General features: G+C 40.4%; 2 protein-coding genes across 9 annotated transcripts in view; both read left to right on the top strand.

The window, feature by feature from the left end:
* LOC113580296 (regulating synaptic membrane exocytosis protein 3-like) overlaps window positions 1-8,747 on the top strand; it is a 56,035-nt gene extending 47,288 nt beyond the window's left edge. For all 8 annotated transcript variants that reach the window (XM_035531297.1, XM_035531299.1, XM_035531298.1 and 5 more), the window contains 5 exons: window positions 2,956-3,106; window positions 4,739-4,851; window positions 4,992-5,093; window positions 5,190-5,329; window positions 5,777-8,747. In XM_035531297.1, the coding sequence (XP_035387190.1) occupies window positions 2,956-3,106; window positions 4,739-4,851; window positions 4,992-5,093; window positions 5,190-5,329; window positions 5,777-5,989 (719 nt within the window). In that variant the 3' untranslated portion in view covers window positions 5,990-8,747. The remainder of the gene's footprint in view (window positions 1-2,955; window positions 3,107-4,738; window positions 4,852-4,991; window positions 5,094-5,189; window positions 5,330-5,776) is intronic.
* Window positions 8,748-14,311: 5,564 nt separating this feature from the next.
* kcnq5a (potassium voltage-gated channel, KQT-like subfamily, member 5a) overlaps window positions 14,312-24,321 on the top strand; it is an 82,940-nt gene continuing 72,930 nt past the window's right edge. The window contains exon 1 of the mRNA XM_035531887.1: window positions 14,312-15,024. Coding sequence (XP_035387780.1) covers window positions 14,660-15,024 — 365 coding nt within the window. The 5' untranslated portion in view covers window positions 14,312-14,659. The remainder of the gene's footprint in view (window positions 15,025-24,321) is intronic.

Here is a 24,321-nt window from a genome sequence, read left to right as displayed (position 1 = left end):
GTGTTACAGCTGGTGAGAGGTCAAATGGGCTGTTATAGCTGTGTTACAGTGTTACAGCTGGTGAGAGGTCAGATGAGCTGTTATAGCTGTGTTAGTGTTTCAGCTGGTGAGAGGTCAGATGGGCTGTTATAGCTGTGTTACAGTGTTACAGCTGGTGAGAGGTCAAATGGGCTGTTATAGCTGTGTTACAGTGTTTCAGCTGGTGAGAGGTCAGATGGGCTGTTATAGCTGTGTTATAGTGTTACAGCTGGTGAGAGGTCAGATGGGCTGTTATAGCTGTGTTACAGTGTTACAGCTGGTGAGAGGTCAGACAGGCTGTTATAGCTGTGTTACAGTGTTACAGCTGGTGAGAGGTCAAATGGGCTGTTATAGCTGTGTTACAGTGTTACAGCTGGTGAGAGGTCAGATGGGCTGTTATAGCTGTGTTACAGTGTTACAGCTGGTGAGAGGTCAGATGGGCTGTTATAGCTGTGTTACAGTATTACAGCTGGTGAGAGGTCAGATGGGCTGTTACAGCTGTGTTACAGTGTTACAGCTGGTGAGAGGTCAAATGGGCTGTTATAGCTGTGTTACAGTGTTACAGCTGGTGAGAGGTCAGATGAGCTGTTATAGCTGTGTTAGTGTTTCAGCTGGTGAGAGGTCAAATGGGCTGTTATAGCTGTGTTAGATTTACAGCTGGTGAGAGGTCAGATGGGCTGTTATAGCTGTGTTACAGTGTTACAGCTGATGAGAGGTCAAATGGGCTGTTATAGCTGTGTTAGTGTTTCAGCTGGTCAGAGGTCAGATGGGCTGTTATAGCTGTGTTACAGTGTTACAGCTGGTGAGAGGTCAAATCTGTGTTACAGTGTTACTGTGTTACAACGGCGATACAGCAAGGGAGCTGCTGGTGGCCGTTGATGTTGATTTTCGATTCTAACGGCCTACTTGGAAGAAAAAAACCCTACATGATGTCCAACTTGTTTTTGCTTGTTTACATGTTGCTAAAACTCACATAAGACCTATATGGCTTACAGGAGACCTTTTTTCCAAGTCAAACCCAGTGGTTTGAAAAATTCTGCTAAAGATGGCTAAACAAAGATAAGATACAAGTGCTTTGTCACTTTTGGCATTGGGGTACTGCTGAGGATATAGTAACATGCATTTTTATTGTTAGGACTTTAAAAAAAACTGTGAATTGTGTGTTAATTGGAGAATAGAATGGATTGGTGTGCAGTGGGAGTTTTAAATATATGGTCCATTGATGGACTATTCAGATGGAATTAATCATTGAGACTATGCAATCTTTTGGATTCTATTACAGCTTATAATATTAGGCAAACAGCAAACTGAACATCCATTGTAAAAGTGACCTTTTCAAAACTGAACAATAACAAAAGTAGAAGCTGCAGTACTTGTACTGGCAGTGATGGTAGCAGTAGAAATTTTACCCTCTGTGTCAGTCTCTGATTGCCTGACATTAAGAGTGGCACATTTCAAGTCACATTTCACTATCATTAGAATAGATGGGATTTCAGAGTGTATAAGGTGACCTAAAAAGTGACCTCTAAGTCTGTGTGAGCTAAGAGAACTGAGAGTGGCTGTACCATACAGCTACTACTGTACATTCTCCATACAGCTACTACTGTACATTCTCCATACAGCTACTACTGTACATTCTCCATACAGCTACTACTGTACATTCTCCATACAGCTACTACTGTACTGTCAGCTAGAGATCAGCCCTGTACTCATAATCAGATGCAAGGCCCACAAATATCTTTTAGGTTAGATCTGATACCCTTTAAATTCTCATATTTTAAGCACTGTCTATTTATGGTTTAATAAATGGATTTAGAAAAAAAAAAAAGAAAAAAAAAAAGCTCAAAAAGGATGGTAGAAAAAAGTTCTTGGCATGTTTGGCATGTTACCCTGGATAATATCTTAAAAGGCCCATCAGAAGATAAATCAGACCAGAGTAGCAGAGCTTCTATAAATCAGCACTGTAAAGAGCTCCACTGACCTGCTGCAGCTGTTCTGCTTTCAGTTACCTCCCCACCCCCATATCTAGCTAGCAGAGGAGTGGTGTAGCTAAAGCACCATACTTTTTGATCTTGAAGCCCAAAATGCAAATTAGCACAAATGTACTAGTGGCTAAGGACCTGAAGTTATGATTAATTGTCATATTCCTCTGCTGCATGACCTTATTTCAATAGACTGTTGGTTATTTGGCCTGTCGAAAATACATAAACTAGGAATTACTGCAGTGAGCTTTCTTTATATTTGTAATTAATTTGGCAAATGCAGTTTAAATGTACACTAACATAAAAGTGCAATTACTTCTGCTCAGGACCTTTCTTTTTGTGGACCAATAAAAGCTTTTATCTGTTACTTCCAGCATCCTAAACAGCAGAGGCCTGTATGATCTAAACCAATATTATCCCACGAGAACCTGCAAAGGGATCTTCTGTGCCATGTGTGACGTACCTCATTCAGCCCAGACAAACTACTGGCACTCAGTGTTCCACTTTAGTGGCTGGCATTTTTAAAGCATCTGCAATCCATCACTAGGCCATAAATAGTGGGGAAGGTGCCCCATGCCATCCTTCAGGAGATACTCACCGCAGCCAAAGTACCTTGTCTCAGACAGCACTGTTTCCTGCTGCATAAGGAAGGGAGATGATGGGTGAAGTGCATGTCTTTGAACACACAAACACACACAAAGAACACACACATACACACATACGAAAAGCACACACACATAAGCAACTTCCCGGAGGAATTCTTGTCATTATGTCTAGTGCTCCTTCAGGATTGTGTATTTAAATTTTTTTTATCTTTAGACCAAATGGTTTATGTGCTTTAGGTGTCTGCCAGTGTCGCTTTCATCGGATAAGTATATGCTTATTTAATTAATACTTTGTACTGTGCTGTTAACTGTGAATTCAATTCGTTTCCTCTTTCTTTATGTCTTTGTAGAAGCAGCAAATAAGAAGACTAAAGGCTCGAGTCAGATCCAGCGGAGTCAGGAGACGGGAATGGCGGTAGAATACCCCCGCAGTGCCATGGCTCGGCAGGCCAGTCGCGAGTCCACCGACGGCAGCATGAACAGCTACAGCTCTGAGGGGAAGTCAGTATCTCGCACTCTGCTTGGGCTTCGCACTATTCAACCTGACCTTCCTGTTCCCCGGCTCGCAGTCCTTAATTTTGGGTGCATTGCTTATCTTGTGTGTGTGTCACTTTGATGAAAGACAGTACTAGCGGCTCTGGTGACGTACGCAAACATCTTGTTCGTAGTGAGCCGCGTCCGTCTTCTGCAGTAGCTAGAGAGAGGTACTGTGGGAAAGGTAAGCTATCGGAGAGGTGAAGGTGGGCTATTCTGGTGCTGATTTGCACCCGTAATATGTCCTTTTTCCAGCTCCATTTTTGGAGCCAGATGGTGAGCCTTCCTCCCCTCTGATAATTAAAATATCCGTCATCTGTGCAGAGGAGGCTCAGCAGTATCCCAGACTGAGCTGAAACAGACGCACCATCGCTCACTACTGAGCTGACAGTCCAGCGGCCAGTCACGCTGACCCACACCAGTCCAGCACACAGCACGACCAAGCAAGAAATATGGTCGACCATGCAATTTAGATCTGACTGTACACTAAAGTGCATTAAGGAAAGGATAAACATCCACAGGGCCTCTCATATGGTAGCATGACACGACTGGCACCGCTCTCAGACATTCCTGCTGGAGTTAGCTCATGGAAACTGTGCTGGTCTCAAAGGAAATATCGCCTGTGCTTGAGTGGCCACAGCACAGGACGTGGTTTACATACCAGGCTTAATACAGGTCTGCTGTTCAGGAGATGGACAGCTCTTAGCCCCTCGGTTTGTGTAGGCTAGAATCAGGGTTTCTTTAAAGGAACACACACATGTGTATATTCATTCACTATCCACTGGTAGAAACATTATTAATTAAAAACATCTTGCACATTATGTATAGTCAGAGGAAATGGGTCAGTTATTACCTGGTACAGTTTATGATAGCTGCTATTTGTCTATAGTTTCTAACTCCAGGACTGCTGTTGCCAGGATATATTTGGCTGGTAGATTGTGCCGTTACCCAGCAGTTACACAGACACGTGTAGAAATCCCACAATACTGCTGTGCTTTATACTCCATCAAGCAAATAATTTCCAGTCAGAAATGGTTCTGCGGTCAGAAACTGACTGGTGACAGTCTCTAACGTCACACCTATAAATGCATGTGTAAGACTGGAGTAGTTAATAAAGTGTCAAGTGAGAACAGGTCTAAGGTCTGAGGCAGGCGTTCCCAGTGAATTATTCCCAGAGAATGTGTATTAAATAATCAAAGTAACCACATTCCTTCACTCTGGAAGTAGGCTCTGTGCAGAACCTTATCATTATTAAGTTTAAATTTCAGTATTTTCTATATTTGTAAAGCTGTTGACATGAAACTGCAGTTATTTTATCCAGAGATAAAAACTAACACATTTCAAATAAAAGTAGTGTAAAACAGCAATCAATTGTAAGGCTTTATTTAACACAGATTTATTTGAATTTCAAACACTTATCTCCAACATCAGCTTTATTTGGAGTTGAAACCAAGCATCATTAATCTCCAGGATAATGTCAGCAAACATGCATGAAGGGAAACTGTAATGAACTGGTGTGTGTGTCTCTGTGTGTGTGTGTGTGTGTGTGTGTGTGTGTGTGTGTGTGTGTGTGTGTGTGTGTGTGTGTGTGTGTGATAGTCTGATCTTCTCAGGGATGAGGCTTGGGGCTGACAGTCAGTTCAGTGACTTCTTGGACGGCCTTGGCCCTGGCCAGCTAGTGGGGAGGCAGACACTAGCCACACCCTCCATGGGTGAGTTCACAGTTTTGATAAAATCTTTAGACCAGCCTATTCAATCAGTTGTAGCTCAAAATAAATGGCACCAGTTAGGTTACAGATACCTCTAAAAATGTACAAAAGTCCTTTATGTCTGTTCCTTCTGTGTTGTTCAGGAGATGTCCAGATTGGGTTAATGGACAGGAAAGGACAGCTGGAGGTGGAGGTGATCAGGGCACGTGGCCTTACTCCCAAACCAGGATCCAAATCGCTGCCAGGTAAACAGTTCTCCCACTGCTTCATCAATACATGGCCAATTAGAGCAGCAGAAGCCTAGGCTCCTCTTGCGTACGAGTCATGTTTGCTGTTCACAGCTCCCTACGTTAAGGTCTACCTGCTGGATAGCGGAACATGTAAAGCCAAAAAGAAAACCAAGATTGCACGAAAAACACTTGACCCATTGTATCAGCAGTCCCTGTTGTTTGAGGAGAGTCCACAGGGTAAAGTTCTCCAGGTAAGGAACTGGGAATGGAGCGTTATTTTCCTGTCTGGCCTTCCAAAGGAAGCTTTTGGTTTCTGCAGTATAATAAGTTTAAAATCTTTGTCTCTCATTCCTAATCACTGTTTGTTCTTAAGGCATCCCAATTTGAGCTTTTGCCTTTTTTTTTTTTTTTTTGTCTTATTGATTATTTTGTTCTTGTTGTGCTGTCCGGTGTCGACCAGAGGAGGATGGGTTCCCCCTTTGAGTCTTGGTTCCTCTCAAGGTTTTTTTCTCATACTCTTAGAGAGTTTCTCCTTGCCACTGTCGCCTTTGGCTTGCTCACTGGGGGCTTGGACCCGGACTTCTATAAAGATGCTTTGTGACATTGGCTGTTGTAAAAAAAAAAACGCAATACAAATAAATGTGAATTGAACTGACTTGAACTGAATTAAAATCGTGTGAGCTTTGTTTGTCCAACAGGTAATAGTGTGGGGTGATTATGGGCGCATGGACCACAAATGCTTCATGGGAGTTGCACAGATCCTTTTAGAGGAGCTGGACCTTTCTAGCACAGTGATTGGCTGGTATAAACTGTTTCCCCCATCTTCACTGGTGGACCCAACGCTTGCTCCTCTCACTCGACGTGCTTCCCAGTCGTCACTCGATTCAGGGCCACCAGGTGTCAGGTCCTAGTGAATGGGAGAAGACTCAAGACGAAACACAGCCGGATGGACAAAGGACCCGTGGCAACAATCAGCGCCAGAGGGGCAGATGGACAGGTGGACGGAATCACGATCAAAGCTTTGCTGGAGCCTGACAATCACTTCTCTCTTTTCTTTTTGGTCTCTGGATCGTAAAGATTCCCCTTTGATCCACTCCGCTCCCTACTGCATGTTGTGTTTGTTTAAGCCATGTTGCTGAGATGACGAGTTAGCCCAAATGAAAGCGGGAACCACGGGCAGCTTAAAGCAATCCGCCACGGCTGACAGAGCTAGGATCCGACCGTGACGCGGGTAGCCTGATTGTTCCTTGCCAATCGGTAACATTTAGGAGTTGTGCTCCAACCATACAAGGAGTATGTGAGTGTCTCAGAGGCGGTGGTGTAATAGCGGTTCAGAGAAGAAAGCACTGCCCCTCCCCTACTCTGCCCATACAGGAAGCCGCTCTGCTGGGGGAGGCCTGAGGTCAGGGGTGAACAGGCAAAGGTTAGTCTACTCAGTCTCCCCTCCTCCTCATGCATGCTGAGACCAGGGCTACTCCACGTGCCAGTCAGGTTCTGACTCAGAACAAGTGCGCGTGAGAGGGGCAGCCAGCAGGGGAACCTTGTGTCTGTTTACAGCAGTCATCACTGACTGCTTTGCCTTTTTTTTATTTAATGCATCAGCACACCTTGTACAATGTGAAGACATGGTCCATGTTTTCTTTCTGACATCTGTCATATAAGCTTCAAGAAAGATAAAGAAATGTGTGCATTAGAACAATGGGACTTTATGAACCTACCAATATGATTTAACTTCAGCCTGGCCAGGAGATTATAGAAATGGTTTATTCTGATATAAATATGTTAATGCATTTAACCTCCTAGAATGCTGACCATCAAGTGTACTTTGAGCTCTTGCCAGTACATTGAGAAATGGTCGCTATGGGCAAGCCCAGTGCACTTTAACTGATTTAGTATATTGTTTTGGGGACCTGCACATAACTGAATTTCAAACTAGGGCTTAAATTATTTTAATGCAAGCACAAATGTTTTATTTTTAACCCAATTTTAAATATGAAGGCCAAATCATTATTAGATTTTTATTTTGCTTTTAAAATTTTGTTGTGGCTTAATTTATGATTTTTCCTAAGCATCTAAGTGAATGTGACTTTAGGTGGGAGGTGGTTCAGAGGTGGTTTAAGGGTTGGTGATTTTGGAGTGTGAGATGTTTCAGGAGCTGGCCTGAAGTGATTCAGGAGTGAAAGGTAGTTCAGAGCTGGCCCCAGGTGATTCAGGTGTAAAAGGTGGTTCAGAGATGGCCTGAAGTGATTCAGGAGTGAAATGTGATTCAGGAGCTGGCCTGAGGTGATTCAGGAGTGAAAGGTGGCACAGAGCTGGCCCCAGGTGATTAGGACTGAAATGTGATTCAGGAGCTGGCCTGAGGTGATTCAGGAGTGAAAGGTGATACAGGAGCTGGTCTGTAGTGATACAGGAGTGAAAGGTGCTTCAGAGCTGGCCCAAAGTGATTAGGATTGATATGCGATTCAGGAGCTGGTCTGAGGTGATTCAGGAGTGAAAGGTAGTTCAGCAGCTGGCATGAGGTGATTCTGGACTAGAAGGTAATTTAGAGCTGGTGTGAGGTGTTTTAGGCATTTGAGGTGGTTCAGGAGCTGGCCTTAGGTGATTCAGAATAGACAGATTGATGAGGAGATGGCCTGAGGTGGTGAACTCCAAAAACTCACCACCTGCTCCCCCAACATGGGCAACAGCATGATTCTGGAACTGTTCCAAGCTGCATGCACATTTTGTAAAACAAGACAGATGAGAAAAAAGACACTAAAATAAATGTGTTAGTTCCACATACTGTAGGCCAGCTTGTATGTTGCATGTACTTGTACAGTTTGCTCGTACTTGATATTAATAGATTAACCAATAAAACAAAGCCATTCATTCCATATGTGCGCATTTGGCCAACTTTAGCCGTGCACACAGGCCTCATTTTTTGGGGGTTGAATGTTGAGAAGTTTTTTATTTTATTTTATTATTATTTACTTTTTACCCTAATAATAAAGTAAGTGCTGTACTGTAGTACTGAGCAAACATAAGGCCCCTTACTGTTTTTACTGAAGATATTGGTGTTCACTGTAGTCTACTAATGTGGAGCTAGATTTGAGCTAGATAATGTGTATAAAACCAGAGCAATCTATATATGGAAAATTATGATTGTACAAAAATGAAAACTATATATATAAAACTTAAAAAGAGTGTATCCAAGTCAATGTCACCTACAGAAACATATTGTAAATATGAGTCTGCTATGAGGTTTACTTATATTTACAAAGTGGCCCTGTCAAAATGGATTAATGCTGTGTCTCCTGGCTCCGTTGAACGGAACAAAGGCTGAGAAAGGACACCTCCTGAGTTTCTGGTTCCTTCTGATATTTATGGTCAAAATGATGACTAGAATTGTGACCTTTGCCTGCCTGTTACTGCATTAGAACAAAGCCCACGAGATCATGTTTTGATAAGTTTACTTTTCATGTCCATTACGGCAGACTTCTTTACTTTACTTTGTCAGTATTACCCAAGGATACTGATTGTTTACAATTCATGTGTCCCACTGAAACAGAATAGAAAGTATTCACTACATTTCTTGTTTGTACAACAGATGCGGCTCAAATGATGTGTATGTTTTATATTCAGGAGTTCATTTTTATTATTTACAAATAAAAGAATGTGTGGAAGAAGAAATGCGGCTCTGAGTAAGTGATGTGTATGTTTGTATTGTTCTGACTGTTGTATGCAGATTGTATACTTTTCGTATGTCTTTATTTTCTTCAATTCTTCCTCTTTAGGTTATGTATGGCACTCATCTCCAGAGTTTTTGAACAGTGACATATATTATTTGAACTGTACATCTTACAATGTATAATATAGTTGCTAATTCTAAATGCTAAAAACGATACATTTGAGATGCAGATTTTAATGCCTTTTGATGTTATGCAAAATTTAACAGGATGATATATAATAAGTACAAACATGTATATGAAACCACTATTTTATATTCTCACATTCCAAACTTTATTCAAGGCTTTCCCGTTATCCTCATTTTGCTCTCTTCATTGAGGAAACGGCTTTCCTGAGACCTCTCAAACTCAGATGGTTCTGTCTGTACATATTTGTGACATAGTTTTATACCAGGCAGAGCACAATGTATCTTCAGGAGTGCAATAGATGGTTCCTACCTGCTGATGGCTTCCAAACTAACATCAAGGCAGTGAAGAACCTGACCCTAGCTGCCACCTGTATGAACATTTATTTTGTCTGTATTTGTTGATAGAACATTTGTGACTTGTGAAGTTTCCATTAAGGTTCTATTATAGTTTACTTTTAATCCAGATCCTCCACCATGTGGAGACAGTGAGCATTACATGTTGCCACTGATTTGTAAAACATCAATTTATTCATCTATTCATCAGATCATCTACAACCAAATCTGATTTTAGTTTTTTTTGTTTTTGGTTTATAAGCATCATGTCTTTAGACCTTACGTGTGCCAAGTGTTAGGTAAAGGGTCAGCTACAAGACGTATTGTGACATTTTAAAGGTAATAGCTTAAATGAACACTGGACAATATGTTAAGCAGTGGCATTCAGTAAAAATGTAGAACAATATATGGATTTACCAGTAAAAGAAATTTATAACCAATCAACCGATGAGTGAGCAGGCAAACATTTAAAAAAAAATGTACGATAACAAATGTTGTATGCTAATAAAGCTTAGAATCAATATATAGGTAGATTTAATAATTATGCAATGGATTTTTTTTTAGAAACACGTGGTTTCTTTTGTATGGTTAATTTTTTTAACTGGCAAACTACTTACCCATCAGCACCAGAGAAAAACCCCACCAATTTAATGACTCATGTAGAGAATGACTTTTAGTGACTTTTCTCTGAGTTTCAGTTATGTATAGCACTCTTCTTTATTTATTAACATGGGACTTTACTAATGCTACATATGAGAAAGATGTGTGGAAGCATGCATTGTGATTGTGATTTTAAGCCTAGGATACTTCACACCTGTTAGGCTGTTTGTTTTCTTTGACCACACAAAGGAACTACTTCTAAATTGTTTTGCTTTATTGATTTTTGTGGTCAGAACAATAGATCACAGCCAGCAAAATTATTCTAGGTATTATCAGATGATCTAGTGGCCTCGGTGATGCAGGACACACCCAGGCATATTGCATGCTGGGATGGCACTCGGCAGAGGTGTGTGCTCCTGTCTGGTAGCAGGCTGTGTGGGAAATGAAATCCGGGCCGTGAATAGATTTTGAACATTTTTTGAACAAGGGCTGATTTATGTTGAGTCGTGCAAATATGTAAAAAAGCATAGCAGAGATCCATTCCTCAAATGAATCTCCTGCTAATATTTTTAAGACTCATCCCTCATTCTTTTCTACCTTGATCCCGATGGCCATATAATCCTCACAGTATTTTTATGACTGGCGCTGCTGAAGAACTCGTCTGGACTCTCGCCATCCGTCAACACCATGCCATATGCACATTCTACAGAAATGGGTTTCAGCTTGATGGATTATGAGGATGAGGCTGCAACATTTAGAAGCTAAACTAAAATCTCCCCCTCTGACACACCGAGTACGCTGTCACTGTCAAGTGCCACCCTGAAGCAGAGCATCCTAAGCGTGAGCGTTTGTTGGATTTCAAGTTGGATTCATTTTATTTCTTACAGTAATATAAATCACTCGTAGCATACGAGAATGTCTCCTGAGAACTACTACCAAAGAGGTTTTTTTTTTTCATCCATGAAAAATTATTTAAGACGTGGATGGAGATTACAAACGTATAAACTGGCGTGTAGAAAACATCATCACTAGAACGTCAATGGAAGCATGTGCAACAGTCCATCTGAACTTGTAATGACAAGCATGCGCCACTAGAGTGTGTTCCTGTTAGCCATGTGCAACATTTTCATGCCAAGTACCTACCAAGGATCTGCTCTTATCTTAATAAAACCTGTTGCTCCCTGCTGTCTACATGAGTCTCTGTACATCAAAGACTAAAGAAATTCTTTACACCTTTTGAAGAACAGAATTATAATTCAAAATATAGTAACAGCGTGTCCATCTGACAACAGTGCAAAAGATCAAATGAACTTTAACGGATTTTAGAAAACATGCAGAAGTGTCACAGAAGCTCTCATCTGCCACAATGCAGAGATTGCGACCGCCACAAGTTTTCTTTGACTATAGGAAAAGTAGAACATGATTAAGATTGCTCACAAATTAAGTTAGCATATTAAAAGAGAAAAAAAAAGATTAGAGATGCTTGTAACATTACTTTTCTCCAAATGTTATTACAAAAGTCAAAGGGAAGTTCAAATGGAATTCTGAAAGTGTAAATCATCACTTTTATAGAAATTCTAAAGAAATAAAACATTTCTCAATCACTTTGTTCAAGTCTGCCTCATTTAAAAAACACAAAAAAAACCACGATTGCTACACTAAACATGAGTACAATGACCTTGTCTTTTTGCTAAGATATTCCTTATACTGTTCTAAAACTGGTGCACCAAAATGAACATTTACAATACAAGCACATCAAAGCAAGCAGTGTGTTAAACTGTAGGCACACTAGTGACATGGAGTAAAGGATGAAGATTTCTCAAAACCACTATGGTATTAACACATCAGTCACATTTCAAATTCTCTTTTATGCTCTCTTTTATTCTGCTTTATTCAAACACATTTGGTTAAAGTGTCATATATGTTATCCATCATTTTTAATGAGAAACCTTTGTATTTCTACTTATTCATAGTGCTATTCTAGGTTGCATGGCTGAGGGAGGAAGTGGGGAAGTTAATTAGATTTGTAAGGGTAATTTATTTGGGAGACACCCTTATTCAAAGCATTTTCATAGTATGCTTATTAGTAGACAGTATGTGTACTCCCTGGGAGTGTGTGTGTGTGTGTGTGTGTGTGTGTGTGTGTGTGTGTGTGTGTGTGTGTATATATACTATAACCTTTGTGTCATTACAATATCATGCTAATAGGTCTAACAGGTGAGCTACAAGAGATTGAATGCTAAGCAATTATTATTGCTAACTGAACAAGCAGACATATTAAAAGCCTCACTTTCAACTGGATAAGAAATCTGTTGCCTGGGCACTTACTGAAGTCTTTTTTCTCCTACTTTTCAGATGTATCGACACAGTTTGTCAGGAGTGTAGGTTCTAGACGAATTGAAGTGGGGGTGCCAGGCTCCGTTATAGTAGCCTGTTAATTTATACCTTTCTGCCTTGTTCTGTAACTCAGCTGTAGTAATCAGTGTATTACGAGTATTAAGTCAATGTTCTATTTCATTTAACATGTTTACATGTATTTATTTTTTGCTTATGCTAGCCCACATGACTGATAGAATAAAGACCTAGCGACACGAAGTACTTTTTTTCTGGATATAATTTTGAAATTAGTGTAATGTTCACATCAAGTTCGATGTATTTTTTTAAACACATTCATTTCTCTTCTTTCATAAACGTGTATCGGATATTAAATCTTTTTTTTTATCAACTAAACAAAACATACAATCAAAGAAAATATAAAATGTTCATGGAGGGATGTAAGCTAGCTAGCTAATAATCTGCGGCTGATTCCGGGCGTGAAAAGACTAGTTTACGCGTATGCTATATTAGTAAAAACACAACTATAAACAGTGGCTGTGTGTTAAAGGTGCTCACAGTGGACCCTGGCCTTTCTGCTGTGGCCCTCCAAGTATTTTCTTTAACTTCTGCATTTTTAAAGTTCGCGTGTTGCTTGTCAAAATCTTGTGGTCCGCCACGAGCAATGCGAGATGTTTTGCCATCACGATGACCATTTGTTTGGATTACAGACATGGCAAAGGCACTGTTTGTGTTCAGGCTATAGGGAACAGTTCAGAGGTGACTCACTCCAGGTCCTTGTCGCAGCGGCACTGGCCTTGCTCGACACCCGTCTAGAACCGCCAGTACTTGACAGCGATGATACATACGTGCGGGAATGACTTATTTTTGGAAATGAAAGTTGACTGTGAAAAGAAGGAAAATACGCGTTAACCTAAACGCATCCCAAAACCAGTGGTTATGCATATTTGATGTGCTCTGCTTGAATGTTTTTTTAATGCGGTGCTTATAGAGTTCTAAAATATTACTATAGTATTCACAATTTCAGTCATTTAGGCACATGATAATTATTACACGGAAAATGCTAAACTCGTTGCGTTTAAGTGTTTTGGCGTTGGTGGGCATACGTTATAAGAGTCTTATGAGAGTAGGTTATAAGAGCTAATAAACCGTGCTCCTACCGTCTACGGTTGCCAGTAAAGCCTGTGCGGCACCGGTTTGTATGTATTCGAGTTCATTTTGAGTTACGTGACTCGTGTCACAGACCTGCTCCCAAAATGAGGAGCGAGCTCCGCGGTGGTTCTCTGAATATGGGAAATTGGGGGAAAAAAAAAGAAAAAAAAGAAAAAAGAATAAAACTGGAACATGATTAAAATGACTCACAAATGGTCAGTTAGTAGATCAGAGGGGGAAAAGATCAGAAACGCATGTAACGTTACATTTATCCATATCCGAACGAGCTTTTATTAATGTGCTTCTTAAAAAGTAATCCATCCATTGAGAGAAAACTGTGCTACTTTCACAGTGAGTAACGAATTAGAAATTACCCGAGTTATAAATGAATTACAGTCTAACCTTTTTTTGTGGTGTTTCTTGCGTAGAAATTAACGTCAAGAAGTAATTAGCTGCTATAAAACAGAGCGGTTTAAAAAAATTGTTTTACATATGCTAAATTATAGAGCGGAGGATTCACTTTGGATAGTTCCCTATAGACGTGTTGTATTGTTTTAAAAAATGTTATCTGCTAGTTATTCGGTAACATTTTATTAATCCATAACTTAAATGGCTACCGTCAGTGCGACCCAGACGTTTGCTTTTTAAGATGACATAAATGGGCATGTGCAGAAGGATCGAATTTGTAGTGTTCACATTAGAATACGATTTTGGGTACATGCCTGTAAATCGCTTCCGCCCTACCTAATTTCTTGTGTAAATTACGAGATGTAACATAACCTTGCGAGGTTCTATACAGTTTTTTACAACAAATCTCATATGTCTAGAGAGAGCAACAGCTTTCTTTCAGTTCGCTCCTAGCAGTTGATCAGTGTTTGAAGCGCCTGTTGTAGGCTGGAGTGGAATAGCCTATCCTCTGCACCCGTAGTCAGAGGGAGGGAAAAAAGCTTACGTTAATGTCAGATGATGCCCTCCCCTCACCAAATTTCTACCACTGAGATGGTGACACTTCTTCAGAACTCCAATTTCGAGGCGGCGTGTGCAGCTTGCTTTAAACCATCTGTAATTCAGTGAGTTTCATCGCAGGCTTCCAGCAAGTAAACCGGATGTTCGCGCTTGTCAGCAGGTGAAACGGCGCATATGATGATCTTGTAGTTAGGCTATTTCTAATAAAGACGAACCATTTGTAAGAGCTGTCTAATTGTGAGTAAATCTCTAGTTGTCCACTCGGAACTTCTACACTAAAACTTATTTATATGTGCGCATTCCTGGTGCCAAACTCGCAATTCCAGCGGCTGCTGGTGATGCCATGCCGCGCAACCACAGCGGCGATGAAGTCTGTTCTGCGCTCTGGATGAAACCCTCCCCAGGGCGCCGCACACAGAATTATGGACTCAAAGATGTTGAATCTGGTCGTGGGGCGATGAACAACGCGGGCAGACCAGTGGACGGTTTGCTGTCGGCTGGATGCGGCTCCATGCCTGGCACAACAGGTGCATCAGGAATAGAGAACCTGAGACGAAAGCAAGGCGCCCGCCTGAGTCTGCTTGGAAGACCGCTCACTTACAGCACGCAAAGCGGACGGAGAAATGCGCGTTACAGGAAGCTCCAGAACTACCTCTACAATGTCCTGGAGAGACCACGGGCCTGGGCATTCGTGTACCATGCGTTTGTGTGAGTGGAGCACCTTTCATTTACGAATTTGCACATGTTGAGTTTTCTGATTATTCATAGGTTAATATTAATCCAATTATTTATCATTTTCTTGTTAGCCAGGAAGCTCTTTTATACTCAAATTTATTTGCAGATTTACTGATAAATTATGTAATTCTGAGTTTGTAAAATTTGTTTCTTACAACACTTCTTACACCATTGACAATACTCTGTAAGTTGTAGCTTTGCCTGTTAGTAATGATTCTAATTTGGCCCCTGTGTACATGCGGGAGGAGAACAAGATCTGTGAGAGGTTTGGCCCTTGTAGTAATAAATACACATTCTGGATTGCCTCATCTCAACAGCCGGCAGCTGTGTGAGAGAATGTTGTCAGCTTTTGCTAGACTCATGCAACATCTCTTGTAATGGCCTGTGCAAAAAAAGTGAATTTACAATCATATTTCAGTGTAAGTACTTTTAAAAGATAGGGTAACATTAAATATTATATTCCTTTCACTAGCCTTACAGTAACGTGTAGTAAGGCTTTTAAGAAGTACGAGCGTAGCTCACTCCTAAGGTTGTCAAGGTGTTTATTCCACATTATACACATGATAGTGTACTCACAAAGTAAAATTAACAGTCTTGAATTAACAACTACAATGTTGAATTAACACTTACGGGGTTAATTTAAGTACAAATGAGTTAATTAAACACATGAGATTTTGCTTTGCTTTTTTTTTATCACTTTGCTCTTTTTTTGCCACTGAAAGGAAGAAATTTCACTTCCTGCAAAGCTTGATGTAGAGCAGTTTCTCCAGACTGCTGGATGATGTGCCGTGCAGCAGTGTAGCGGGGGCTGGGAGCTGTTGCCCGGATGGTACGACTGTTGTACTGACAGGGGCTGCAGGGCAGGATGTTGTTGTTTTATTTGTGCAGACAGCACAGCTGAGGTCACAGAGGTCAAGTTGTTACATCTGCGCAGGCCACAATATCCCACAGTAGTTAGAGGCTCACAGAACCTCACACATTTTGAGCACTTTTAAACAAAAACTGATCTCCTCTGTTAGTAAAGGAATTACAATTAATATAAAGTTAACAAGAGATGAAACAAAATACTGTGGCATACCTGAGACATTATCGAATAAGATATTCATTCTGATTATAATTTAGATTTATTTAGACTATGTGTATAGTATTGCCAGTAAGATATATTCATGCTCAAAGCTGATCTTTTAAAGCACTGGAGCAGTTATATGGTTTAGCCTGGGTTATAGGCATAGCATAGGAAGTCAATCATACATCAAAGAGAAAGTACTACTGCTTTTGTTTGTCACAGCTATACTTCAGAGCCTTTTGCACATGTAACACATATCAAATTAGTCATTTAATTTATATATTTTATTATGCTTATTGGAATTGTGCTGGTTCAGGCTGAGCGTGGTTACTTATTAGCTTCTCCACTTTCAGTAGCGCAAATGAAAGGTTAATTCACTGATAGTATGTGGAAGCAAACAGATTTCCTGAGAATTCCATTCATTTCAGTCAATTCCATTCAAGACTGTGGCCTAAAACATCTAAAAAATGAGAATTATGTCTATGTATAAGTGTGTACTGAGAGTTGATTTAACATTTTTCTATAATCTACTCAAGAAAAAGACCCACTTTTTTTCTTGGATAGAGTATAGAAAATAAATGTACATAACTCCAGCTATAGAACATGAGTATTCCATCAAGTACATATTGGGGTTTTGCACTTTCATAGTGTCCACATGAATATGAACCATCAGTGTTGACCTGGACAAATAAAAAGAAATTTTTAGATTTAAAGATCATCACTCAAGTTAACTGACATGTTTTTGTAGTCAAAATTATGAATTTTTTCATTACTTTCACAAAATACACTGAATTCTTGTTTCCACCTTGGTACAATATATTAGGTTTATAGAATGTGTTAGGTTTATATTAGGTTTATAGAATGTATTCATATAAATGCTATATATATATCTTCAAAATTCTACAATGAAATGCTTATTGAGATATGTTTTTGAAAATCATGGCAGGAAGATATGTCTACTAGAAATGAGAATATTGATTTTATGAGCAAGCCTTTAAAAAAAGCATGTAAATTTTTATGGTATACAACAAGCTTCTTGATTTTCACTGCATTACTGTAAAGTCCATCACCATATTATATTATGCTGCATACTCTGAATTTGGCAACTAGCCTAATGTGTTTTTTATAAGGTTTAACTTTTTTTTGCTGTCATCTGAGTTCATCATTTAGTGCGCATTATTCTTTTGTCTTTTATAGTCTACACCTCATGTATGGAGAAACACTAGATGTCTTTTCGCATTGACAAAAAGCTACTTTAAGAGGTGATATCACATTTCTTTCAGTTTCTAAAAATCAAGCTACCATCATTTATAATGTGCATTTGGCCAGCTGGGCCAAAGATATGTTTTGTCGAACAAACACAGACCCGCACAAGGGAACTGAAACCAGCCAAATCATACCAAAATGACTTCATGAAAATAAGTGAACCCTGGCCTGGCTCGACGCGACACTGAAGGATTCTTCACTGACAATTAATAGAATTCACTGTGGTGCACTTAACGTCAGCAAACTGAAGTTAAACTGCATCAAAGTGCACTCATTCAATCTTTTAATGCCTGCCACAACCTACAGCTGAGTACATGTTTCTAAGGTTAAAGTCATGTGCTTGTTCCTGCTGCAGCTTCTCCTCCCATTCCTGAGAACAACACGCACACCTGCCTCACACACAAACCCAGAAGAATGATCTACTTATTTGGATCTGATGTGCACAAGAATCTTTCCAATTAGAAAAAAATCCTGAGTTGAAACCTTTCCAGCCTCTTGGGCCCACTGACGGTAGCCGCCAGATCATCAGCATCACTCAGCAAAGAATCCCAGAATGAACACTCTTGAATGAATAACCCTTTCCCAGTTGGGAAATAAAAACAGTAAAACTTAATTCAACACTGTAAGAGTTAATTGAACACAAAGGCTTTTGTGACTTAAAGTGCTTATGAAGAACTCTTGGGTACTTATGTCATAAAAGGTCGACTCTATGACCATTGTTTATTCCAGCCATTACACCTGCTAAAAACAGATCTTCTTTTTAATATATTCCCAACCAAAGGAACAAGAATAGGGGGAGTTGGAAGGAACCTTTCCCTCCATGTCTCTTTACCAAGCCAAAGATAACGTTCTCATTAAGCATCAGGTGCTACGGCAGGCTGCAGTCTATATTTGTGTTATGTCGGAGAAAAAGAACAGTTGAACGTGACTTCATTCATTTTAATTGAGGTAAAAGTCCTTTCGTTTCCCTATTCTGTGCTCCGTTGTGGGCTCCGGTTTTTCTAGGTAAGAGAACAGGATATCCTGCTGGCATGACTGTACTAAGTTGACACTGAGTTTCTGAGAGTGATCTGCGCTGTGTGCTGTTCTGGTGGCTGTTGGGGTTCCCACCTCTAGTAGTTTCTTCCCTTGACTGCTAGTCAGGCAGAACGAAATACTCCCTTGTTCTGCTTGCACTCAGGAAAGTGTCTCACTTCATGCTGAACCAGGTGGCTAGGAAGAAGATATTCCACACATGAATCAGCAAATGAACTGTAGATATTTTTGGTGTGCGGTGTCAAATATGATCTGATATTGAAAGCTAACTGCACGGTATCGTATTGAAACAATTTTGACATTAACTGACACCATTTTGCCTGAGTCAGAAAAAGATAGTAAAGGTAGATTTATTCACAAATAGAGTTTATTAAACAATTGTTAAACAAGCAACTGATGGATGCAGCTTACTTGTTTGTAAATTGCCTCATATTATAAAGAAGAACAAATGAGGTTGGATGAACTGGGCATGTAGTCTCATTACACTCATTACATCATTCTGAGTGGCTTTGCTGAGATTCAGACTGGCATTCAATCAGCATCATATGATAATAAATGGAACAATTATGGTAATAACAACGACCAAATGTGTAAATGCTGGATCCAGAAATTAAAAACAGTGCAATTGATTGGAAAGGATTTTGCTCAACACCCATTTGCAAGGCATACATGTCGAAAATGTTTGAAACTAAGTCTTAACTCAGGCATAGTTGTCCAAGGTTACTAATGAAAACCAAATTGAACCAGTGTGCCATCTAACTTTTCCAAAATCAATAAAGATGAGAATGTGTTAACTGTGGCAAAACTGAGGGTGATATCTACTAGCATTGGGTGCTGGATTTAGAAGTTCATTGGGGTGCCATTAATTGTGTAATGGGTTTTTGAGAGTAAAAAAGCATTTTTTCCTTCATACAAGCCTTCATTTTTTTTCCTTCATTTTTTTCTAATGCATTTCTCTCATCCGTTTAGCAATTGATCAAGTTTCTAAATACTGATATATTTCATGGCCTTTCTTTCTCATTATTTCTGAGAGTGTAATAATTCTATTCTGGGACACAAGGAACTTTAGCGGACATGAGGCTCTGGGTATTAGAGGACACAGGGTTCTGGATATTAGGGGACACAGGGTTCTGGGTATTAGGGGACACAGGGTTCTGGATATTAGGGGACACAGGGTTCTGGGTATTAGGGGACACAGGGTTCTGGTATTAGAGGACACAGGGTTCTGGTATTAGGGGACACAGGGTTCTGGGTATTAGGGGACACAGGGTTCTGGTGTTAGGGGACACAGGGTTCTGGGTATTAGGGGACACAGGGTTCTGGGTATTAGGGGACACAGGGTTCTGGGTGTTAGGGGACACAGGGTTCTGGGTATTAGAGGACACAGGGTTCTGGATATTAGGGGACACAGGGTTCTGGGTATTAGGGGACACAGGGTTCTGGGTATTAGGGGACACAGGGTTCTGGGTGTTAGGGGACACAGGGCACTGGGTGTTGGGGACACAGGGTTCTGGGTGTTAGGGGACACAGGGTTCTGGGTGTTAGGGGACACAGGGTTCTGGGTAGTAGGGGACACAGGGTTTCTGGGTATTAGGGGACACAGGGTTCTGGGTGTTAGGGGACACAGGGTTCTGGGTATTAGGGGACACAGGGTTCTGGGTGTTAGGGGACACAGGGTTCTGGGTGTTAGGGGACACAGGGTTCTGGGTGTTAGGGGACACAGGGTTCTGGGTATTAGGGGACACAGGGTTCTGGGTGTTAGGGGACACAGAGTTCTGGGTGTTAGGGGACACAAATGCAGATGTCATTGGATAGGTACAAGGAGTCTAGTGACTGGCTTAGCGAGTTACAATAGAAGAGACCATTAAATAAACAGCATCCTTACATAAGCATTCTCACAGAGAGATAAAGCATTTCCTATGGATCCAGTCACATGGTGCAAGTAGACTGCAGGAACACGGGGATGTGCAGATGCAGGAGCAATGCTGCTAATGTAAAATGTCACAAGTCTTTCCAAGCACTACATAACAACGGAAGTGCGTGCCACTCTATGGCAGTTATTTAACCATGACATCTTTGTGCACTCCTACCATGTATCCTGTCTTGCGTGTGGTTGGGTATGAGACTGGAACAAAGCCTCCGCTTTAACTGATTATTAATGTACCCACATATGATGTCGAGACCCATGAGCATTCTGGGCACTTTGACGTGATGATTACCTTGACTTTAACCAGCCCAGCCTCGTTCTTTCTTGATGGTTCCCACCACTATCATAGTCAAAACATGTCACTCAAAATAAAACACAAGTTGTTATTGCTCACAGTTAAAAGGTGTATGGAAATCCAGCACTGGCTCTCCTTCAGTGGAAAAAGGTCTGAGATAAACTCAAACAAATTACAGATCATGAAAAAGTGCAAAGAGAAGGCAGTAAACAGGGTGTCATGCCTGTGTTCTTTAGGGAGTATGAATGGCGGAAGGAAAAATTTTGAAAGGGAGACTGTTTGATCACCTCAGAGGCACCTGACATTACACAGAGCTAAAATGCCCTGGGCAGGGCTCAGCTCATTTCTGGCCCTGGAGAGAGTAAACAGCGTGGAATCAGCCGTTTCTGAGCAAAACTGGTCATTCTCGCTATAGTTGCAGTATTGTGTATTTTTTGTTGACTGACATTTTTAAAAGAAAGAAATGTATTAATAATTTGCCATAGGTCATATCCTCACTGTTACGTATGATGTCTCTGTTCCTAAAGAGATCTTGTAATTTAATCCCTTATGCTTATATTGGTTAGTTGTCTTAATGTAGCACGGAAGCTACCCAAAGATGGAACACTCATTTGAATCAATATTGGCACTGGGTCTTATAATAGGGGAATTATTAATCAATAACAGTTGCTCACAGCAACCATATCCTGTTGTCTTTCTTCTAATAATGTCCCAAGAAATGAGAGGTCAATTGATTGGGGTCAGTTAGAATTACAGTTGATCTATCTCTCATTCCATGGGCAATTATTAAAAGAAAGACAATAGGATATGGTTGCTGTGAGTCATTTAATGTTAGCATAAGGTCTTCAGGATTGTACATAAGTCTCATTTACGTATGCTGATCGGATGGTGTGTAGCAGGAAAAGCTCAAGTGTTAAAATCCCACCTGCAGTGTTTATATATGGCCAGCTGGACACAAAATAAACACTGTAGAGTAAGTTTAACACGGTAGGTGTTAATTCAGTACAGGTTTTTGCTGTGCAGCCTAGATGTTTCATCAGTGTTAGTCATAGAGAAAGTCCATTACGGTGTCTGGGATCCGATTCATGGAGACACAATTGTTTTCTTAATTGTTTTCTAACCAGCCACAGCTTTTACAGCTGAGGCATAACACTGAGGTTCCTTGCCCGGCATTGGTGGAGCCGTCGGGAGGCATGTGGAGTCGTCAACCTGCTTCATCTGTCATTTCCTTTCATCTGTCTCCTGTCTTGTTTGTCATCAAGACGCTCTTCTGATGCTGTTATGAAACGGTTTCGCTGTGCTATTTTATTGCACCATGTGCTTGTTTCACACTTACACACTCTTATGTACTGCATTGATCACAACCTGTTTGTGTTGCAGCAATCAGTCTTGTAGCTAATTGAATGCTTTTCTGATGCATCCCCATTTGCTGCCCAGATATTAGCATGAAAGATCTCATATTGCTTCCTGCTTTTACCCTTTTTCCTATAGAACACTATAAACCTTGGTGGGGCACCAGGGTTACAAGAATGCAGTCTTAATGGATCTTACTCTGATAAAATGCATGTTTTGACACCATTCCCTGCTTTGTTATAGAGCACTAAAGGTGCAGGCTTGGGTCGCATGATGCCAGTGGTTAGCACTTAAAAGTGGTGATTCATCTTAGAAATTAGATTTCTCTATCTCCCCTCTCTCTCTCTCTCTCTCTCTCTCTCTCTCTCTCTCTCTCTCTCTCTCTCTCTCTCTCTCTCTCTCCCTCTCTCTCTCACTCACACTCACACTCACACTCACACACACACACACACACACACACACACACACACACACACACACACACACACACACACTGTCTGTCTCTCCTCTGTTTTAAGGCTCTCTCCCTTTTTATGGTGTTTCCATCATCAATATTAAGTTATAGGCTTTGGGCTCCCAAATACCTGACTGAAGTGCATTACTGTGAGGCACTTCCTGTTGAAGGTAGTTCTAGGGAAGCTCTCCTACAGCCCTTGGCTAAAATCACCTATGAGACCCAGTGCTCTTGCTACTTACTCCATGCACACTTTAGACTTGTACAGTCACCTGGCACTTTATTACGTATACCTACCTTATAGGTGCATTTTATTCATATACAGTAACTGATTCTAAAGCATTTGTTGGCATGCACAGCTTGTCAGCCAGCCTCTGACCTATTCATCACTGATCAATTTCAGCACCACTGCTGACTGTATTATGTAGATGGTGGGCCATTCTCACCACAACAGATATACTAACAGTAACGGCATGGTTGTGGGTGTTGCGGTCGTACAAGTATATCAGGCAAAGCAGTATTTCGAGATTTTGGAAAAGACTTAGAAAATTGTTGAAATTTGTTAGAAAGAGTTGGAGGATTGTTAGAAAAAAAATTTATAGGCTATAACTGTAAACCTACAAGGTGTTTCTAATAAAGTGGTGTTTCTAGTAAAGTAACTGGTGAGAGTACACATCAGACTTCATGGCCGATTTAATTTTGACTTATGTTCAAATTAAATATTAAAATAGTCTCTCTTTTACTCTCTTTAGCAAGCTGGAAAGAATCAAAAGAGTCATGGCATCATGCACCAAGCCTTTTTATTGGTGTTTCAAGATTCTGCTTTTGTTGTGGTGTTTTTGCATATACTTCCTTTGAAGTACTGAGCTGAAGGAATCTTTGCACATGTGCAAGCTGCTAATGAAATAACCTTCCAACTTTTCTATTTGTCATCAGAAACATCAGTATTAGCTTCTTCAGGCTGGATGTTGCCCTTTGTGATCCATTTCATTGGATGCGTGATGAACAATAAAAGCATTTTAAGTGACTGCCAGAAAACTTGGCATTGTGTCTTGAAGTGGATGACCTAAATAATTTGACCCTTGATTTATCATGTGCCACATACCACATAAACATACTTATTGTTGTTAACAGACTCTTTTTGCTACTTTTGTGAGTAATTTTTCCCCTACCATTTTAATAATCTCAGATATATAGTGTTTGTTGGTTTCTCTCCTTGTTCCATATCTTTGCAGTCTTAGTGAACAAAAGTCTCTATTCATGCAGTTTAAGTTTGTCAAGGCAGCATTTATATGCTTTGGTATTGTTATTCCATCAAAAGTTCTAGAACTTTTCAAGCCACCTTCAACAACCATTCATATATTATTCATCTCATACTCACTTTAGTTGTTCCTGTTTGGGACCAATTGGCCTTGTGGGTTTTTTTTTTGTTTGTTTGTTTGTTTGTTTGTTTCAAATAATTTATCTACAGACTGAGTTTATGACAACTTGTTGCAGTCAACCGTGAAGCTGACATGAAGTTTCACAAACTTCCCTTCTAGATTGCTGCATCTTTTTTGTGCAACCACCCATGCAAAATCACGGAGCCTCAATAAGTTTGGAGAAGGAAGCTAATCACTCGTCCTTGCTGTATAAATATGTAGTTCTGAATGAAGCACAGTGACTTTTAGGGTTGTTAAAACATACATTAGACTAATGAGTTTCATTGAAAGAGGTCCATTGCTCATAAGATGTTTTCTTATTCTTACCTGCTGCATGTCTAGAACTCTGCAGAGGTGTTCTCAGTTTACAGTGTATTTACCCAGCAAATGACAGTCAGAGTCTTAGCAATATGCCTCTCTTAGTCCAGGCCCTGTAGTGCCAGCATTATTTTC

Source organism: Electrophorus electricus, chromosome 11, assembly GCF_013358815.1.
Source record: "Electrophorus electricus isolate fEleEle1 chromosome 11, fEleEle1.pri, whole genome shotgun sequence".
NCBI classification, from domain to species: Eukaryota; Metazoa; Chordata; class Actinopteri; order Gymnotiformes; family Gymnotidae; genus Electrophorus; species Electrophorus electricus.
This window is presented reverse-complemented; position numbering and strand designations above follow the sequence as displayed.